This window comes from Polistes canadensis, unplaced genomic scaffold, assembly GCF_001313835.1.
Source record: "Polistes canadensis isolate GaletaPanama2010 unplaced genomic scaffold, ASM131383v1 scaffold_450, whole genome shotgun sequence".
Lineage (NCBI taxonomy): Eukaryota > Metazoa > Arthropoda > Insecta > Hymenoptera > Vespidae > Polistes > Polistes canadensis.
The window spans coordinates 11,629-28,863 of NW_014569997.1; the positions used below are offsets into that span (position 1 = coordinate 11,629).

The 17,235-nt window shown below is 31.2% G+C and overlaps 1 protein-coding gene across 2 annotated transcripts; it reads right to left on the minus strand.

Moving 5' to 3' along the window:
- Window positions 1-364: 364 nt before the first annotated feature.
- Window positions 365-10,778, minus strand: LOC106792497 (sterol regulatory element-binding protein cleavage-activating protein). 2 transcript variants are annotated; one of them, XM_014758940.1, is made up of 13 exons: window positions 10,087-10,778; window positions 9,248-9,427; window positions 8,925-9,158; window positions 8,677-8,857; window positions 8,466-8,611; window positions 7,287-8,382; window positions 6,931-7,204; window positions 5,535-6,598; window positions 5,301-5,460; window positions 5,062-5,227; window positions 4,845-4,984; window positions 4,570-4,781; window positions 365-4,496 (listed from the first exon to the last, which is right to left on the minus strand). In XM_014758940.1, the coding sequence occupies exons 2-13, from the start codon at window positions 9,361-9,363 to the stop codon at window positions 4,317-4,319; spliced, it is 3,969 nt and encodes a 1,322-aa protein (XP_014614426.1). In that variant the 5' UTR covers window positions 9,364-9,427; window positions 10,087-10,778; the 3' UTR covers window positions 365-4,316. The 2 variants fall into 2 exon arrangements, with proteins under 2 accessions (XP_014614426.1, XP_014614425.1); XM_014758939.1 differs by lacking the exon at window positions 10,087-10,778 and adding an exon at window positions 9,649-9,879.
- Window positions 10,779-17,235: the final 6,457 nt, after the last annotated feature.

Genomic DNA, 17,235 nt, shown 5'->3' on the forward strand with positions numbered 1-17,235 from the left:
TTTGATCAAATTTATTTTTTATATATGATAATTTACAGAACTCATGATAATGAAAATGATAATTATGATTCGTGTTCAAATAACAAAAAAAAAAATTATATAATTTAATAATCATACAGTTGTATAATTAATTATCCTTTTTGTAAAAGAGAAAGGGATTCACATGTATGAAATATTCGTAAATGGAATTTTTAACGAAGGCGAAATATATATTAGCGCATGACGTAAGAAATTTCTTTTAAAACAAACACTTTAAATATAATCTTTTTGATTTATTCATTGAAATTCATATTTTATTATGTCAATATAAAATATGACGTAGAAAACAAAATAATTATTTTTAATTATTACTATTCTTTTTTCATTTATATAGTTTATTTCATCTGACAATGATTTTCCATGTAGTACTACATTCATGTATTGCTTTCATCTTTATCTTCGAATTTATTTTCACTTTCTTTTTTCTTTTTTTTTTATCACTGTCTTCGTGCAGTTAAGTTAAAAAAAACTCACCGTTAAGAAAGATATACCTGAATTGTCTATTTATTTTTACGTGACTGTTGTGATAACATTTTTCAAACTACAACAATAATTTTATCTGAACTGAACAAACAATTTTATTAATCATAAAAATTGTATTTGCAAAAATTTCTTCGATTCTTATACATGTAGAAGATATTATCTCAAGATACTAATAAGCACGAATTCAAATTGTACAATGAACGTCATTCCTTTTTTAATAGAGTATCAAAGGATTAACTGGAAAGACAGACAACGTCTGAGTACAGGCTTATAACACGTGCATATGTTCTTGGTCGATTATTTTTCTCTTTCCAATTTATTCATTTTTAACTATGAAAAATCATGAAAACAGAACAAAAATAAATAAATAATTAAACAGAATCGATAAAAAAAAAAAAAGAAAAGAAAAGAACGTAAAAAAATCACGCAAAAGGAAATCATTAATTATTCGTGTTTAATCGTCAATGAATAAAATTATCTACATCGAATTTGATCAACCATATCGGCTAATTGTGCTACGTTTCCTTCATCATTTTTATTTACCGTCTAAGATAATATATAACTAATGTAAATTTAAACGAGATAATTTAACGATGAAATAAATTTTGCTTGCATACAGATTTCCAAATTAGAAAAGTTAAACACAAGAAAAAACTGTGAACCTGTCGCTTAATCTAAAAAGCCGCTTATGATATTAAATTAATATTATCGCATATTCTCGTATAATTCAGCACGTGTGGCTAATAATCGCCAAACAGCTTTTTCATTTTCACTCATCCCCCCCGACGGAAAGGGTAAGAAGAGCAAGAAGCTCGTTTATTGCGCGTTCATTACAAAATTAAAATTCTTCTTTTCTTTTTATGTTCGTTTGTTTAATTGGTTTTTATTAAGAACGGTAGTTAATTATGCGTTAGATTATGCGTTTAATTAATTTAATAATAAATACAAAAAAATCACGCGTGATCGTTAGCCAGCCAACGGTATAATCGTTATTCTATTATTTTTTGTTTCTTTTTTTTTTTTTTTTTTTTTTTTTTTTTTTTTTTCTTTTCTTCTTTTTCTATTTGCTTTTCGTTTCTCCTTTAGTTTGTCATTTTCTATCACATGTCGTGCAACATTGCTTATTTTAAACGACGTACTTACAACTTTGGTTAAGAAAAATATATAACTCTAACTATAAGCGAACGATGATCTTCTTCGCTTCGTGAGATGCGTTATTCGCTTCTCCTCAAATAGGATATCAGAAAATAAAAGATTTGTCTTAAGCATATATATATATAAACTGCCACAATATATAGTACATACATTCAGTCTAAAGGCAATTATCATTGTTTCATGGTTGATTTAATGCTTCCTCTTTTTTTTTTTTTAAACATTCGCAGAAATGCATGTATATAATTTGTCTCTAAACGTAACGTATCGTTCCACTTGTTTCTTTCCTCTTACATTCTCGACATTTTAGCAACATTCGTTAAGAAGGTATACGTAAAATATAAAATCCAAGTGATGAAACTCAATGCGATGTATCTTTTCGAACAATCAATTTTTCTTTTTTTCTTTTGTTTCCTTTCTTTTCTTTGTTCCGTTAATTGAAGTATTAATCTCTTCAGTACTATCGTTAATTTCAGTCAACAGCAACCGAATAAATTAATACAGCCGATCGTTGACTTTATTATTCGGCAGCATAAATATAAAATTACAAAAAAACCGAGTTGTTATATACTTTTATTCAATATAAAATGCATATTGCTATATAAATTTTAATACAAAGCAAACTTTTGCCTTCCGTTTAAATTTCATTGCAATCAAATATTATTATTTTGTTAAAAAAACAAAAGATGGATGAAAGCATACCGCGCCATATTTGCTTTAAGTCGTTAATAATACAGCCGAACAAGCAGACGTACCAAAGAGATTAATTGACGCAGAAATTTTTTTCTTTTGAAAATTTGAATAATAGCATAAAATTCGAAATCCATACTTTACGAGTTTCCTTATAAAATATGATTTTCGTATAATCTAGTTTGGCAATTAGAAAAATATAGGTCCTTAAAGTTTCCTGTTAATACGATCTAAATCATTTTGGTTGTTACAACAAAGATGATTCTAGCAATTAGTTCGTTTTTTTAAATAGAGTGCGCTATAGCGTTCTTGATCGGTTCATAGCCCATTTCGAAAAATCTTTCCTCAATTAGACCTTCTTTTGCCTACGTAGTACGTATTGCAACTGTGTGTATGTATTAATATATTATAATGTATTCTACATTATACAAGTAATAATTAAAACATAATAATGAAAATTTTCTTTCTTTTTTCTTCTCTTTTTTTGGATATAACAACACCTACGTACTGCGTAACAAAAGATTGAGATCAACTCTTTTTCTTCGCATTCTTTTTCTTTCTTTCTTTCTTTCTTTATATATATGTATATATATCAAGTGGTCCAATAACTATAAAACAAAAAATAATATAAATATATGAGGTGATAAATTACCACTGGTAATACTTATTGGATCAATCGATATATATAAATATATATAAATATATGATATACATCTCTTATTCTATTGTAGCGAATATATACGAATGAATATTACAATGACGGATGCGAAGGCACTTGTATTAGTAAAAATGAAACATCGTGTATACAGAAATTTGATTGCATTTATGAAAATGAGATGATAAATTGCATTGTAAAAAATTTAATGCATAGATAGTCCTCGAGCTAATGCATGAATGAAAGTGAACGGATTTTTGAAATCGGATATTTATGAAATTATATTTGGAATAAAAAGTAAAAATATTGTATGTATTATGGAATATTATTAAATATGTATCCATAAGAGAAGATTGTGCAATGAAAGTTCCAAATCATTGCTGAAGGACTGTCTATACATTTATCTAATTTTTTATCTTATATTTATCTCCATGATAATTTAAATTGTAGGTATATATATGCATATATTGTTATCGATCTTCAACAATTAATATAAAATTTCTCAATTTCTCAATTGTTTTTGTAAACTTTTTGCAAATTTATGGAAGCTTAACAAGAAACGATAATATTAGTTTACTTCCATATTCTTCCATAATATTTTATCAACATATTCAATGCAGAAACTCTAAATTTTTGTTTCGAACTTAAAATGGACTCAGAGAGCCAATAATTTTCGGTAGATACAATATTTTATATCACAAGTATTAATAATAACGATAGCTTAAAAATGTTATATCTTAATAAAAATAATTACATATATAGTATGTTAATACAAATAGTACCTATAGTTAGACTCATAGTACTTTATTCAAAAAGAAACTAGTATATTACTCAATGAGATAAAATATTTCCCTAAACACTTTTCTAAAAATAAATAAATGGAAGAATATCAGAAGCAGCTTATTATCCGAAGAATTCGTGACATTTCAAAAATTTTTAACGTTAATCTTCTAATAAGCAGCCTTCTTATACAAATTAATAATAAATTTTACTATTTCCATACTTGTGTAATAGTTACGATAATTTAAAAAATAATAAATTACTGTTATATCGTAAAATATCTCAAACAAAATATCCTACTCAAGGACAATGTGATATTATCGAAAGATGTAAGATTTTAAAAAATAATAGATGAACCCTTAACTTAATCGAAGGTTTACAACACGTCGAATATAAAAATCATTATCCCTGTAGAATTATTGTAAGCTTACACGGAACTTTATACTCGAGTATCTTATAATATTTATAATCGAAGGTAAACGTAAAATAAAGCTATTTACATGTGCATACATAAGATTTAATCTAATTTATCAGAGACCAACGGAAATCTGACGATTCTTAACTGTCGACCAAAATCACAAACGACACTATCCTTTAAAGTTATCATTTGCTTTACAAACATACAACTTTCCTTATGACCCAATCTTACTTCGCGAATTGGTTCGCCAGTTCTCACATCCCATACTACTAATGATCCCTGAAATATTTATTATCAAATCTTGTACTATTATATGTAGATGTTATTATAATAAAATTCGTTTGTTACATACCTGGCTACTGGCGATGAGCAAATGATGCGTTAACATAACTATTTGTAAGCTATAAGCTGCTTTATGTGCAGGAAGAGTATGTAATAAATGGCCTTGAAACCGTTCCCAAACGCACAACTTTTCATCGGCTCCAATACTTATTACATACGATACTGAACAAGTAATAGCTGCCACAGCACCATCATGTGCTTGTATACTATACATACAAGTTCCTGAAAAACAATATTTTATTGATAGTTTCTTACTACTTATACTATTTTATGATATTAGTTTACCAGTTAGAAGATCCCAGACACATAGTAAACCATCTTGAGATCCACTAGCGCATGTCATAGGACTAATTCTGTCCACAAATAGGCAAGATATTGGACCACAATGCCCATGAAGAGTATACAATGCTAACTGGTCTTCTAACCTGAAGATATAATATAAAAATATTAAAAACACATACACACACACTCATAAATATTTGATATTCTGTATTAAACATACCTGTACACTTTCAAGGTGTGATCTTGGCTGCCTGTTAAGACACGGCCTCCTTCACAATCTAAAACTGTTATAGCCTGTTGGTGTGCTCTATGCGAGCATATTTTAACACAACGAATGATGTTATTGATATCCATAGGTGATCCAGCACTGCCGGTACGAACATGTGCTGTAACATATCATGAGTAATATAAGAAGAAAAATAAATTACAATAATAAATAATTACTTCTTCTATACATACTTCTTCTGTAAGATGTAAATCCCCAGTCAATTTGTTGTCCTTCGCTATAACTTTCAAGATGTAAGAAATCTATGGAACCATTTAACTTAGCAGCCACTACTCTGCTACCTATAAGTTTAATCGCAGAAATCCCAAAGCCAGTATCATCATTAAACAAACACTACAATAGTATTAAAAATGTCGGTAATTATATGTATAGTATGTATACAAAAATGTATAATTTTTAAAACTTACTTTAAATCTTCCAGTTGTACCTTCCCAAAATTCTAAACTACCATTAGAGCATCCTACGACAATTAAATTTTCTTGATAGTCCATGCACCAAATTGGTGAAATGCCTTGAGACATTTGCAATGGTTTTTCTGTGTTTAACAGAATTGCACCATTTACTGAAGTATTTGATTTTCTACATGCATTTAACTCATCCTGATTTTCAGATTTTTGCATTTCATCTATGGTCCTATTATGTTCAACTAAGAGATTCTTATATTTATCACCAAAATCATAGCCTCGTTCATAATTCGTTTGCACCAACGAATGATTCATAGAAACAAAGTTAATATTAATTGTATGTTTTAGATCAGGTAAATTATAAGCATTGTCCAAATTTCTACGCAAACATTTATGTTTTTCAGTACTTAATTCATTTATTTGATAATCATTATCTAAATTATTGCCCATTGAATGTCTTTTGTTAATATTTCCATAATTTACTCGTTGAGTATAGCAAGGTCCTGGCGATGATTGTCTATGATACATTGATGGATGTGGTGCAGAGTATAAATTTTGTGAATTGATATTCTCTGTCTCACCCCTGGAAGGTGGTGAACCACTTCCATAATCGGGCATAAGTTCTTCTGTATCTTGTGTTGCTTGATTTGTATTTTTTGGAGGTGTTGTACCAAAGAATTGCATTCTGTCAATATGAGCAATCTGATCACCAGAAATTGAATCCCATACTCTTATATGTCCAGCCAAGCAAGTGCTTGCAATGGTATTACCATCTGTAGCAATACATTCGACTTCTTGCGTGTGACCTTCTAGAACTAAGGGCACTGCTTCTAAAACTAGTTGGGTCACTGAGTCATGTGTTTTCTCTTGTTGATGCCAACTAGCTCTCCATTCAGCATAATTTCTCGAGCAAATACAACGATATAAAACTACCATTGTATAAACCACAACGATAATACTGATTAAACAAAGCAAAGTTGTCAAAAATATTTCCATAGGACTCGATGGTACAAAGGGTGCATCTGTATTAAATCCACGTCCTTCGGATCTTGTTGGTATTTCCATATCTAGAAAATAATTGAAATATTTTACTGGTAAGAACATTATGAATTTAATTTTCTAGAGTGTATTTCTATGTGATATGATGTACACTTAAGAATCGAATAATCGAATGATAAAATATAATATTCTGATATGTAACAAAATAAAAAAATTCAACACATAATTTAAAAATATGAAGTAACGTCATACTAAACTAAAGATATTTGCGATATCGGATTGTTATACGTCAATAAATTTATTAAAAGATTATCCTTGTATAAATAACATACTATATTAATTTCAATAATAATCTAATGATTCATCTTGAATGTTATCATTCAAGGAAATATTTACAAACCTGAAAAATCCAAGGGGTCAAGAGCAGCTGTAGCAAAACTTTGCCATTGAAACTGTTGTACATCATTTGGATTACTGATCTGTCTAACCAATTGTGGACTAACTGCATGAGATAATTTAATTGTTGGAAGTATTGTTATTTGTTCACCAGATATAGACATATTATACATTGAAATAATTGAAGACCAATGATAAAGAGATAAACGATTCCAAGGTGGAAAATCTACGGATCTCAATTTGTTCAACTCATCTGTTACGTTATTAATCAAATCATTCTAAAATAATAAAAACTGTCAATAATAGCCTGTATCTAATATAAAATAAATGATGATTTTAAAATAGCCTTGAAACACTTACATTATCATTTATATGGTCTGGAGTAACAGTAGTATGCAATGTTTGTATAGGCTTTATTTTATCTAGTTCAATATAATTATTTAACGTTTGTGGTCTATCTATAGTGTACCCATCAAGATCTGTTTCTGTTTTTAATGTACCACTCAAGTGAATAACATGTTCAATTATTCCAGAGTTATATATAATCATACTGATCCAGACTACCATCAATACCATAAATGCACGTTGAAATATACGTGTACGCGCCAAAAAATGAACTAGTCGTAATCGTTTTGGTAGTTTTGTTAATGTATAAGTATTCTGTGTATTTGGAGCTATAACATTAGTTGGTCCACCGGTCAAACCATTCAGCCTTGGGTGAGACTTGGAACGAAATATATTAGGCTTTCTATTTGTCATCACAGTTGTGATAAACTGTTGTTTTCGCGATGTTGGAATGTGTGGTAAATGAAATTTGGAACTTTCTCCAGAAAGTTCAGTACGTCTGATATCAATTGCAAGAATTGTTGAGAAGAAAACCATTTGGAGGAAGAAGTCACTCAATAATCCAACAATAGCAAAAATACAGAATTCTTGAATGGCAGGTACAAATGTAAACAATCCAATAGTTAAAATAGTAACTTCTGTAAGCAAATTTTTGGTGATCGACCATCCTTCTTTTGACAAACCTTGAGCAACTCGAATTTTTACATCCAAATGGGCTGGAGTACTCTCTACACTTTTTGTTAACACTAATACATTTTCTAAACCAACAATGATCACCAAGTATGGAAACACTTCCTTTCCATTTAAACTCAATGTTAAACCGAAAAAGAAACACACACCGACAGTCATAGAAAGAGATGCTACCACTGTAAAACATGCACTAAATGCCATTCCAATCTTTGATTTAATAAGTTCTATTTTGCGCACAGAAAAATAAATGTAAAAGAACAATACTAAGAAAGTCATCATTAAGGGAAAAAAGTCACTATAATTAAATTCTCCAGGATAAAAAATATGTAGTGCATCATCTATCACGGTATCTGTATTATTATCTCCAGATTGATGAAGACGATAGTAGCTTTTTAATCGACGATTTAATCCTTTTATAAATCTAAAAACAAATATCAATAAAAAGTTAGAAAGCCATCTTAATAGTTCCTTGTTGTATTGAAAGAATGTTGTTTGCGTACTTACTCGATATCATATTCCTTTAAATAAATAGTTACTGAATATTGTAAGATTCTTTGTCTTACACGTACAGGATATCGCTTAACTCCAGTTTCTTTTAGATTCATGCCAAACATTACTTCTGCTAAACTAATCTTACCTTTTTGTAAATTCTATGAAGAAAAAAAGTATAATATAGTAGAATTAAGATCAATAACAATTTTTAATTTGATCATACTTGATATGAAAATATTGTCCCAATAAGATTAGTATCTTGTGAGAATAATTCGATGCTTTGCTGCCATAAGTTCGCAGGAGAGAGTACCAGGCAATTATATTCTGGTAAAATCTCTGGTTTCTTTCCGTTTCTCTTTTTAGCAGCCTCTATATGCAAACAAACTTGGCCAAGTGTTTTTAAGCTGCGAATATAATTTTAATATGAAGATCTTTAAAGATTGTTTATCCAAGTTAATACATGAAACTTACGTTTCTGGGTGCTGATAATTTTGTATTATTTCCAATAGATTGAATATTTCGTATAAGGGTCCCCTAAAAGCATCCATTAATGACAAATCTTCTGCCCAAGGAACCACTCCAATTCTTAGAACAACCTGTTGAACGTATAAAGCTGACTTTTCTGTCGCATTTGTAGATTCAACTGTACGATTAAGTATCATTCTTGGTGCATTTCCTGGCATTGGTAAGTTTACTAATGGGTAACTGCAATTGAAAAAATGATTACATTTTACACATTGTATACTTTCATGAAAGGAAAACTAAAATGTACAATTAAATAAAATACAACAGACCAAAAAAGTAATATAATTGATATTGCCAAAGAGATAACTGGGATGGGATGCGAAGAACAGAATAGGCCATGGGCATAATACAGCCCTGCCACTCTATCTGGCAAATTACGGAACATTTCACCTCAAGTCTGTCCCATCAACATTTTTTTGTCCTATACTAAAGTATCGATTGTTTTTAACCTGTTAACAAATGAAAGAACATATAAATAGCGAAGGCGAAAATAAGATATCATCTAAGTATCCCTCTCACAATACTTGTGGAAATAGCTGTATAGTCAGATAACTGTAAGCATCATTGCTAGCATGACATCTAACGACCGAAAAAGGGAAAAAATTGGATAAAACAAAAAAAAAACAAAAAAAAAATAAAGAGAAAAAGAATAGAATAACAACAAGTGTACCATGTGTTTTTCATCGGCTATCAATGACATTACGCAATTGAAATATCCACGAGCGCGTATTTTTGGTACGACCGATTCAACGCGCATATTATACTTTTTCAAATTTGCGTATCGTACTTTTTCAATTGCTGTTCGGACTTTACGCGACCATCGCACAACGAATGACGCAACACGCAAAAGATAGAGGGAAGTAAAAAGAGAGAGGGAGAACGGGAGGAGAAAGATGAAAAATGAGTGGCTAGTAACAAGTGAAATAATATATCGATACCGTCTATGAGACATGCGTCGCACATGCGTACGCCTTATTCCTGTCTTTTTTTCTTTTTCTTTATCATATCCATTGCTCCCCTAACCTCCATCCCCGAAACTTCTCACTCGGCTATTATTTTTTTCTATAATTCGAGAAATATATTTTAAATAATAATAGGTGACAATAACCTTCTTTCTAATTGATGTCATTCGAAAGATCACGAAATATCGATCCCCGTTGCTCTCCTCAGACTCGATAATCCCCTTACTTTCGATTTACTCGACGATGATCACTTCGATATTTCGATATATATCCTTAAATCAAAGTCTCTTGAATGATCTGATGATGGTATTGATCTTTTTATATTTTACTCTTTCTCTTCTTTCCTTCTTCTATCGCACAATAAAAAAAAGGCAGAAGGGAAAAGATCGATTTTTGAGGTTATGTGCGAATGCAGTTGATTCGCGTACACGTTTCGTACGTGGTTCGCGGTTAAGAATGCACGTATCGATGACAATTGATCGATCTTTAGAATGAAAGCCGCGCAAACGCGAATCGATCTATCTTAATACCTACGTGTTTACGATTTTAACGTCATTCTTGTTTCTTCCTTCCTTGTCATACGACTATCTATCGCTTTCTATTTACGCGCGCTTATCCTTTAGAATAAATAAATAAATAAGTATGAGAGGCCCAATTGAGACACGCGCTCGCAAATTTAGCATACGACGGATTTATATTATTTTTTACGATACGCGTGTTGTGTATGTGCTTTTTGCTTGTATAATCGATCAAAGCTATTCTTTAATTAAAACTTTAGCTATCTATATAACTCGACTGCGACGACGGTGTACGAACTAAGGTATACAATTCTTCGAGTGCACTGCCCGATTGGATTTAACCCGCTTGACACGGCGCAGAAAGAAAGAGAAAGAGAGAGAGAGAGAGAGAGAGAGAGAGAGAGAGAGAGAGAGAGAGAGAGAGTGAAAGGGAGAGAGAGGGACGTAGTAGATTAATTTATTTTTAAACGTCTAGGACGAGCCTCCGTTTAGCCGCCAATCGCAAGTGCCCGTGCCACCTACATTACCCCCTCCCCAATGTTATTGCTATTCTTCCCTCGTGTCTTTACACGTGGTGAAAATAGATGGAAATCAAAATTATAAATCTTCGTGCTTCCGTCCTTGTAGTAGTTACCCATCTTTCTTTCTAACGGTACGTTCCACAACGTTGTTTTTTTTTTAACCGTTATCGTTAATTTTGCCGAATTTGCATTGATAATGTCTAAAATGTTCGCACACAGTGCAATTTTTTTATCTTTGTTTTACATATTGAACTAAACTATAAATCTGTTTTTGACAGTAAAATATGCACATTTTCTGCATAACCGATCGAATAGAACGGAGTTATATTTTTCTCACGATGCATCCCGTTTTCTTGTTTTCGTGTTTTTCTTGTTGATATTAATTTGAATAATCGATTGTATACTTAAAGACGTCATTGTTTAATTGACTGAGTCAATAGAATGATTAAATCGAATTATAACAGCTCAATTAATATTCTTTATTTCAATGAAAAAACATTAATAACGATAACACGAATGCGTAAACGAACGTACATTATTTTTGTTTAAATCTGCAGATATATATGTCATCGTTATTAGACGTTTAAGTTTTCTCATAAACGTGTTCCTGCGTATAGAATTATTTTGATTTTCTTTATCGTTCAACTTTTGTTATTAGATATTTTTTATCGACCGAAAGACATTTTATTTCATATATAAGCGCACGGTAAATAAATAAATTAATAAGAGCTATTATCAGTAATTCGACGAGTCGACTCGTTATAAGAAGGTAATATCGTAATTTTGAGATTATGCCGACAAAAAGGTTATCTCAGATTATCATCGTAGACGGCCAAATACGATTTTTATACATATTATCAGTTCATAATTATAATCGACAAAAAATTGATCTTACATATTTTCTGTTATTGCATGTAATAACTTCTCTCATTGCAATAATAAATGTGTTTTTATTAACGGAAACGTATAACCAATGTCAAAAACAAAAAAATATGCTTATGTGGGCGTGAACTGTATTGGATATGGAGAATAAAAATAAAAGTTTGAACTTTAGTGGATAACCGCTCGTCTTGAACCGAGCTTGACAGAAGAACACTGTCGTTGCTCTTTTCTTTGTCACCCGTCTAGTTGGCTTTTGAACGCCCATTATCCCGATGATTGATGTATCTAATTGCATCAATTGCGTAATAAATGGAAATTAGGCTGGTGTAATATGGTCAATGCCGAGCAGGGGTCAACCGAGTGCGTGAACGAAGCGGCGTCGATGAAAATGCATTTTGTTATTGATTACAGAAAAATTTCATCCTTTGATTAGTAGTTACATTTTTCTTTTATTCTAAGTTGTTCCGCGAAAGTAACGAATATATATATATAAGAATTTTCTTTTATTTCATTAATTCAAAATCTATATCTGGGAGGAAAAAGTTAACAATTCAAGACCATTCATCATAAAATAGAACGACGTGGAACTCGATTGTAGAGAACTCAAAGTTCTCCAGTCATTTCGTGATTTATTGCAGAATAATGGCTGACTGCCCTTGTTCGCGAGTTATGATGCGTTTTACGATTTAAGAGGATCTCCGGTTAGTTTCTTCAAAGAGAGTTAATCGCGCGTAACATCGCCATTTTTCTATTCGGCTCTTTCTTTTCACTAATATAATCTTTTAAAAATGAAAAGAACACATATATATATATATATATATATAGTTATTCGTTTGGACAGCATGTAAAATAGTTAATGTGATTTTACACGAATAGCCTTGACAAGAGAGATGACAAAATTTTGTTCTCTCTTTTTCAAAAAAAAATAAAACGTATACTTTATTAGTTAAACGCTATTAAATTCTTCTATACATACATACATATGTATATAATGCATAATAATGAAGTGCGAAGATATAAAATAATATTGATGAGGCTAATAGGATATGACGTTATACTACGAAGAAAAAATAAAAGTCATAAAATACGTATTAGTTTTTGTTCAATTATTTTCAAGAAGATTACGTAATACGCGAGAGGACGATTTATTCTCGTATTATGTATTTAGTGATCGAATACTTGTAAAAAATAAAAAAGAAAGAAACAAATAAAAAGGATAAGACATTATCTTAATACTATTTTTATCCTTTCGTGACGAGGAAAGACAATTTTTATTGGTGAAAATATTTTACTCTTTTTTGATGATGATTTTGTTTTTTATTTTCGATGAAATGGCCTTGACCGTACATGTCATTGATAATTTTTCTAATTGAATAGTGAGTTCAGTACGACGTAAAACTGACCGGTCCATAATCTATAATTCTATGTGTCTTTTTTCTCGATTAGATAGCATCATCTTTCGGTTAATCGATAAATGCAGTTAAGATAAAGAAAAATCTAACAATATTAATTAATTGGCAAAAATATATATACCGTTATTTATATATATGTTCATATATGTACGTGGTAATATTATGTAAAATATTATTAAATTATTAATAAATAAAGTTCGTATGTTTTACGTAAAGATTCCTTAATGATTAAATTATAATTTTTCATAAAAATATATTGTACAAACTTAAACTTTAACATTTCACTTAAATATGAATGACTATGAAGACTTAATTGTATATTTAAAATCTATAATTGCACACTTTATTAATTAATTATTTTATTAATTATTAATAATTGACAATACAAAAACCTTTTTTTTATTTCTAAGCAAAGCAATAAAGTTTTTTTCTCCGGTCTTTCTAGCTCCAATATGATATCGGTCTTTTTTTTTAATCCAGTAAGTCTTTTTCTCTGTACCTGTTCCAAGACAACCGTTCTTAACAAGTAAACTCCTTTAATTAATAATTAAAACAAAATATTTATATTAGATTTCTAATTGTTGTATGTTTTTAAATGTATATAGAATTTAATTACACATTAACTATGTGTACACTACTTGTTATTAAAAGTTACTAGGAGATAAGAAAGTTTAAAATATATTGAAATTCTAGTAACATGGCTAAGCCGATATCGGTAATAGTAGTGCTCTACCTTTATCTTACCGGCCGAAATCCGATGATAACTTACCATCAGAATTATCGACCGAGATCTGATGGTAAGTTACCATCAGAATTATCGACAGTAGAATAATTTTAACTGAAGAAAAAAATGAATAATTGCTCTTAATTGCTCACTAATTACTCATTTAAAATCCATAATTGCTTGTTTTATTTTTCGCAGTTTTTTACTGTCGTTACTACGTTGTACGTGTCATGTTACTAGAATTTCAATATATTTTAAACTTTCTTATTTCCTAGTAATTTTAATAACAAGTAATGAACACATAGTGAATGTGTAATGAAATTCTATATACATTTAAAAACAAACAACAATTAGAAATCTTATATAGATATATTGCTTTAATTATTAATTAAAGGAGTTTACTCGTTAAGAACGATTGTCTTGGAACAGGTACAGAGAAAAATACTTTCATACCGGACGCCTTATATGAAAATCGATTCCTTTTGCAGGAAAGATTATATTCTAATAAATCTTCACACCATTTACCCTTCTATTTTTTCTGTTTTTTTTTTCGATTCTTTTTGCAGGAAAAAATTATTTTAATAAACCAATTACCACTATTTAATCTTCTATTTTTTCTATCTGTTGCTTCTGTCTCTTTTTAATCCGTCTTTCACGTAGAAACTTATATTACCATCATTGCACGTTTCTTTAATCGCTCTTAAAACTCTATGCGATGATGATGCGACAATGATGGATCGTCTTGTCAAGGTTAGAGCGAGACCAGGAGGACGGAACGAAATTGTGTGTCGGCAGGTTGGAAAAAGGGCGCGTGATAAGTTGTGGGAGTAGTCGTGGCATCGACAGAGAAAAGAGGGCTCGATCAATTTTATCCGTTGGACGTCTTCGCAAATTATTTTCGTGAGCTTTAAAGTCCTTCTTCTTCTTTTTATCCTTCTTTCTTCGTTATTACTCGATGATTTATTATTATTTCGTCCTTTTTCTTTTTCTTTTTTCTTTTTTTACTTTTTCATTTTCCTTCTCTACCTTTCTATCACTCATTTATTCCCGTTGAAACTACTACTTCTTACTAAAAATGAACAAGACCGAGAAAAACAATAAAAGAAAAGAAATAAAATGGACGACGATATTCTCTGGCATCGTGATTAATCTTCCGTTTAACGATGAATACTTTTTTTCTTTTTTTCTGATAAACTTTGTAATAATACAATCAACAAAAAGAATTCCGTCGAAAGTTTGAGAACAGAAAGTTGTTACTTTGGGGTAAAATATAATAATCATCGAAAACTATCGAATCGACTATCGATCTTTAATGTAAGATCAAAATTATTAATACCTGACTGTGCGTTGGGGTGGGGGGGGGGTTCACGAAGAACCGACAAACATAAGAAAGATCGATGAGAGGTATTGAACGGACGATATTGCATCGAAACTTGGATACGCCGTGGTCGTTCTCATCCAGTTTCAGTTGATTGAGTGGACTTCCAAGTCTTCAACCTTTTTTTACGAACACGACGAAATGGGAGCGTCGATAAAATACCACACAACGGTATGCTTTGGAAGGCTAGAAGAAACAAAATAAAAGAGGAATAAGAAGAAAGTATAGAAAAGAAAAATGAAAATAGAAGAGACTAGAAGGGTGGTTAGTTTATTTAGCGATTAGAATAAAACCGATTTATCTTACCTACGACGAAGCGAAATTCATCCAACGTAGAATTTTGGTCATTAAAAATGATGGCAATACTATAAAAGTGATTTCTAATGATTTGAATCGGAAAAATAAAAACTCCGTTGATAAATTTGATTTCTCGTGTCTCGAACACACAACAACAGCTTGTTTTTTTTCTTTTCCTTGCTAATCCGAAAAAGACAAGACAAGTATTCTTTTCCAAAGAATCGTCCGTAGTTGAAGTTTCAACTATCAACTTCGGTTGTAGAGATTTTATTACTGAATACGAGATGCCTGCTGGCTCATCTCGTCTTATTTTGCAAACCGTAGTAACTTTATTATGGTTAAAGATCGTAGCTTTATACTTTTTTCCCCCTTCTGCTTCTTTGTAATTTTTCTGTCATAAAAAACGTCCCTCATCCTCGCCACACCTGATTTTGTTATTACTCTCTACCATCGTTAAAGATACAATCATCATATAGCTTACGTTGAAATATTTATACGGGAACACTTTTTTGTAAACTATGTGTGTTGCAAGAATAACGCGAAACTTTTCAAAGAATTGAACAAAGATGTGCACCTTGCATACAGCATTACAACATTCTCTGAAATTTTCCTGTAACTTATAGACGTTCGATTTATAACTTGATCTTAAGGTACTCTCTCTCTCTCTCTTTCTCTCTCTCTCTCTCTCTCTCTCTCTCTTCTCTCTCTCTCTCTCTCTCTCTCTCTCTCTCTCTCTCTCTCTCTCTCTCTCTCTATACACGTAGAAAAAATATAATAAGTGTAATGTTAAACATTCATATTAACAAAACTTTTACTTCTTGCTTCTAATTTTTTCTTTTTCTTCTTCTTCTTCTCTAAAACTTACTATCCCCACTCCACACCCTCTTTCCGACATTATCATTTGTCTCGTATTTTCTCGATAAGAAAAGTAACCCAACCCCCAAGCAGTCCGTCGGTTGTTTCTCTTTTAAAAAGAGACCTCACGATTTCCCAGTTATTAGGCTTCGATGCACTTTGTCGAGTTAGCTGTCGTCGAGAAGAAAATGTAAATTAATCTCGAGTCGTGGAAAAAGAGGTGGAGGTAAAGGTGGAGAGGGTTGGAGGGGTGGTAAAAAGAGAGAGAAAGAGAGAGAAGAGAGAGAGAGAGAGAGAGAGAGAGAGAGAGAAAGGTGGTCGATAGGGGCGTTTAACCCCGTTCGTTGAGTTTTACTTGACTCTACGTTCGTCCTCTTTTCTCGTTTCGAGTATACAACAACGAGGAGGAGGAGGTTAAAATCGACTCCTCGGCTTATTCCAAATTCAATTACGTACACAATGGGAGTCGATATCGCCGGAAGCATTTATCGGCACGACGAGGGTACCCGTAGCATTAATGAAAATTATGTCAAGGAATGATATCGATTAACGCTTATAAAACCTCGGACGAGGCCGAACACGAGAATGAGTTACCTACCTACCTACCTACCTACCTAACTTACCTACCTACCTACCTACCTACCTACCTACCTATCTACATTTCTGAGTAGGGCGATTAGATTACTTCAATATTTTCTTTTTCCTTCT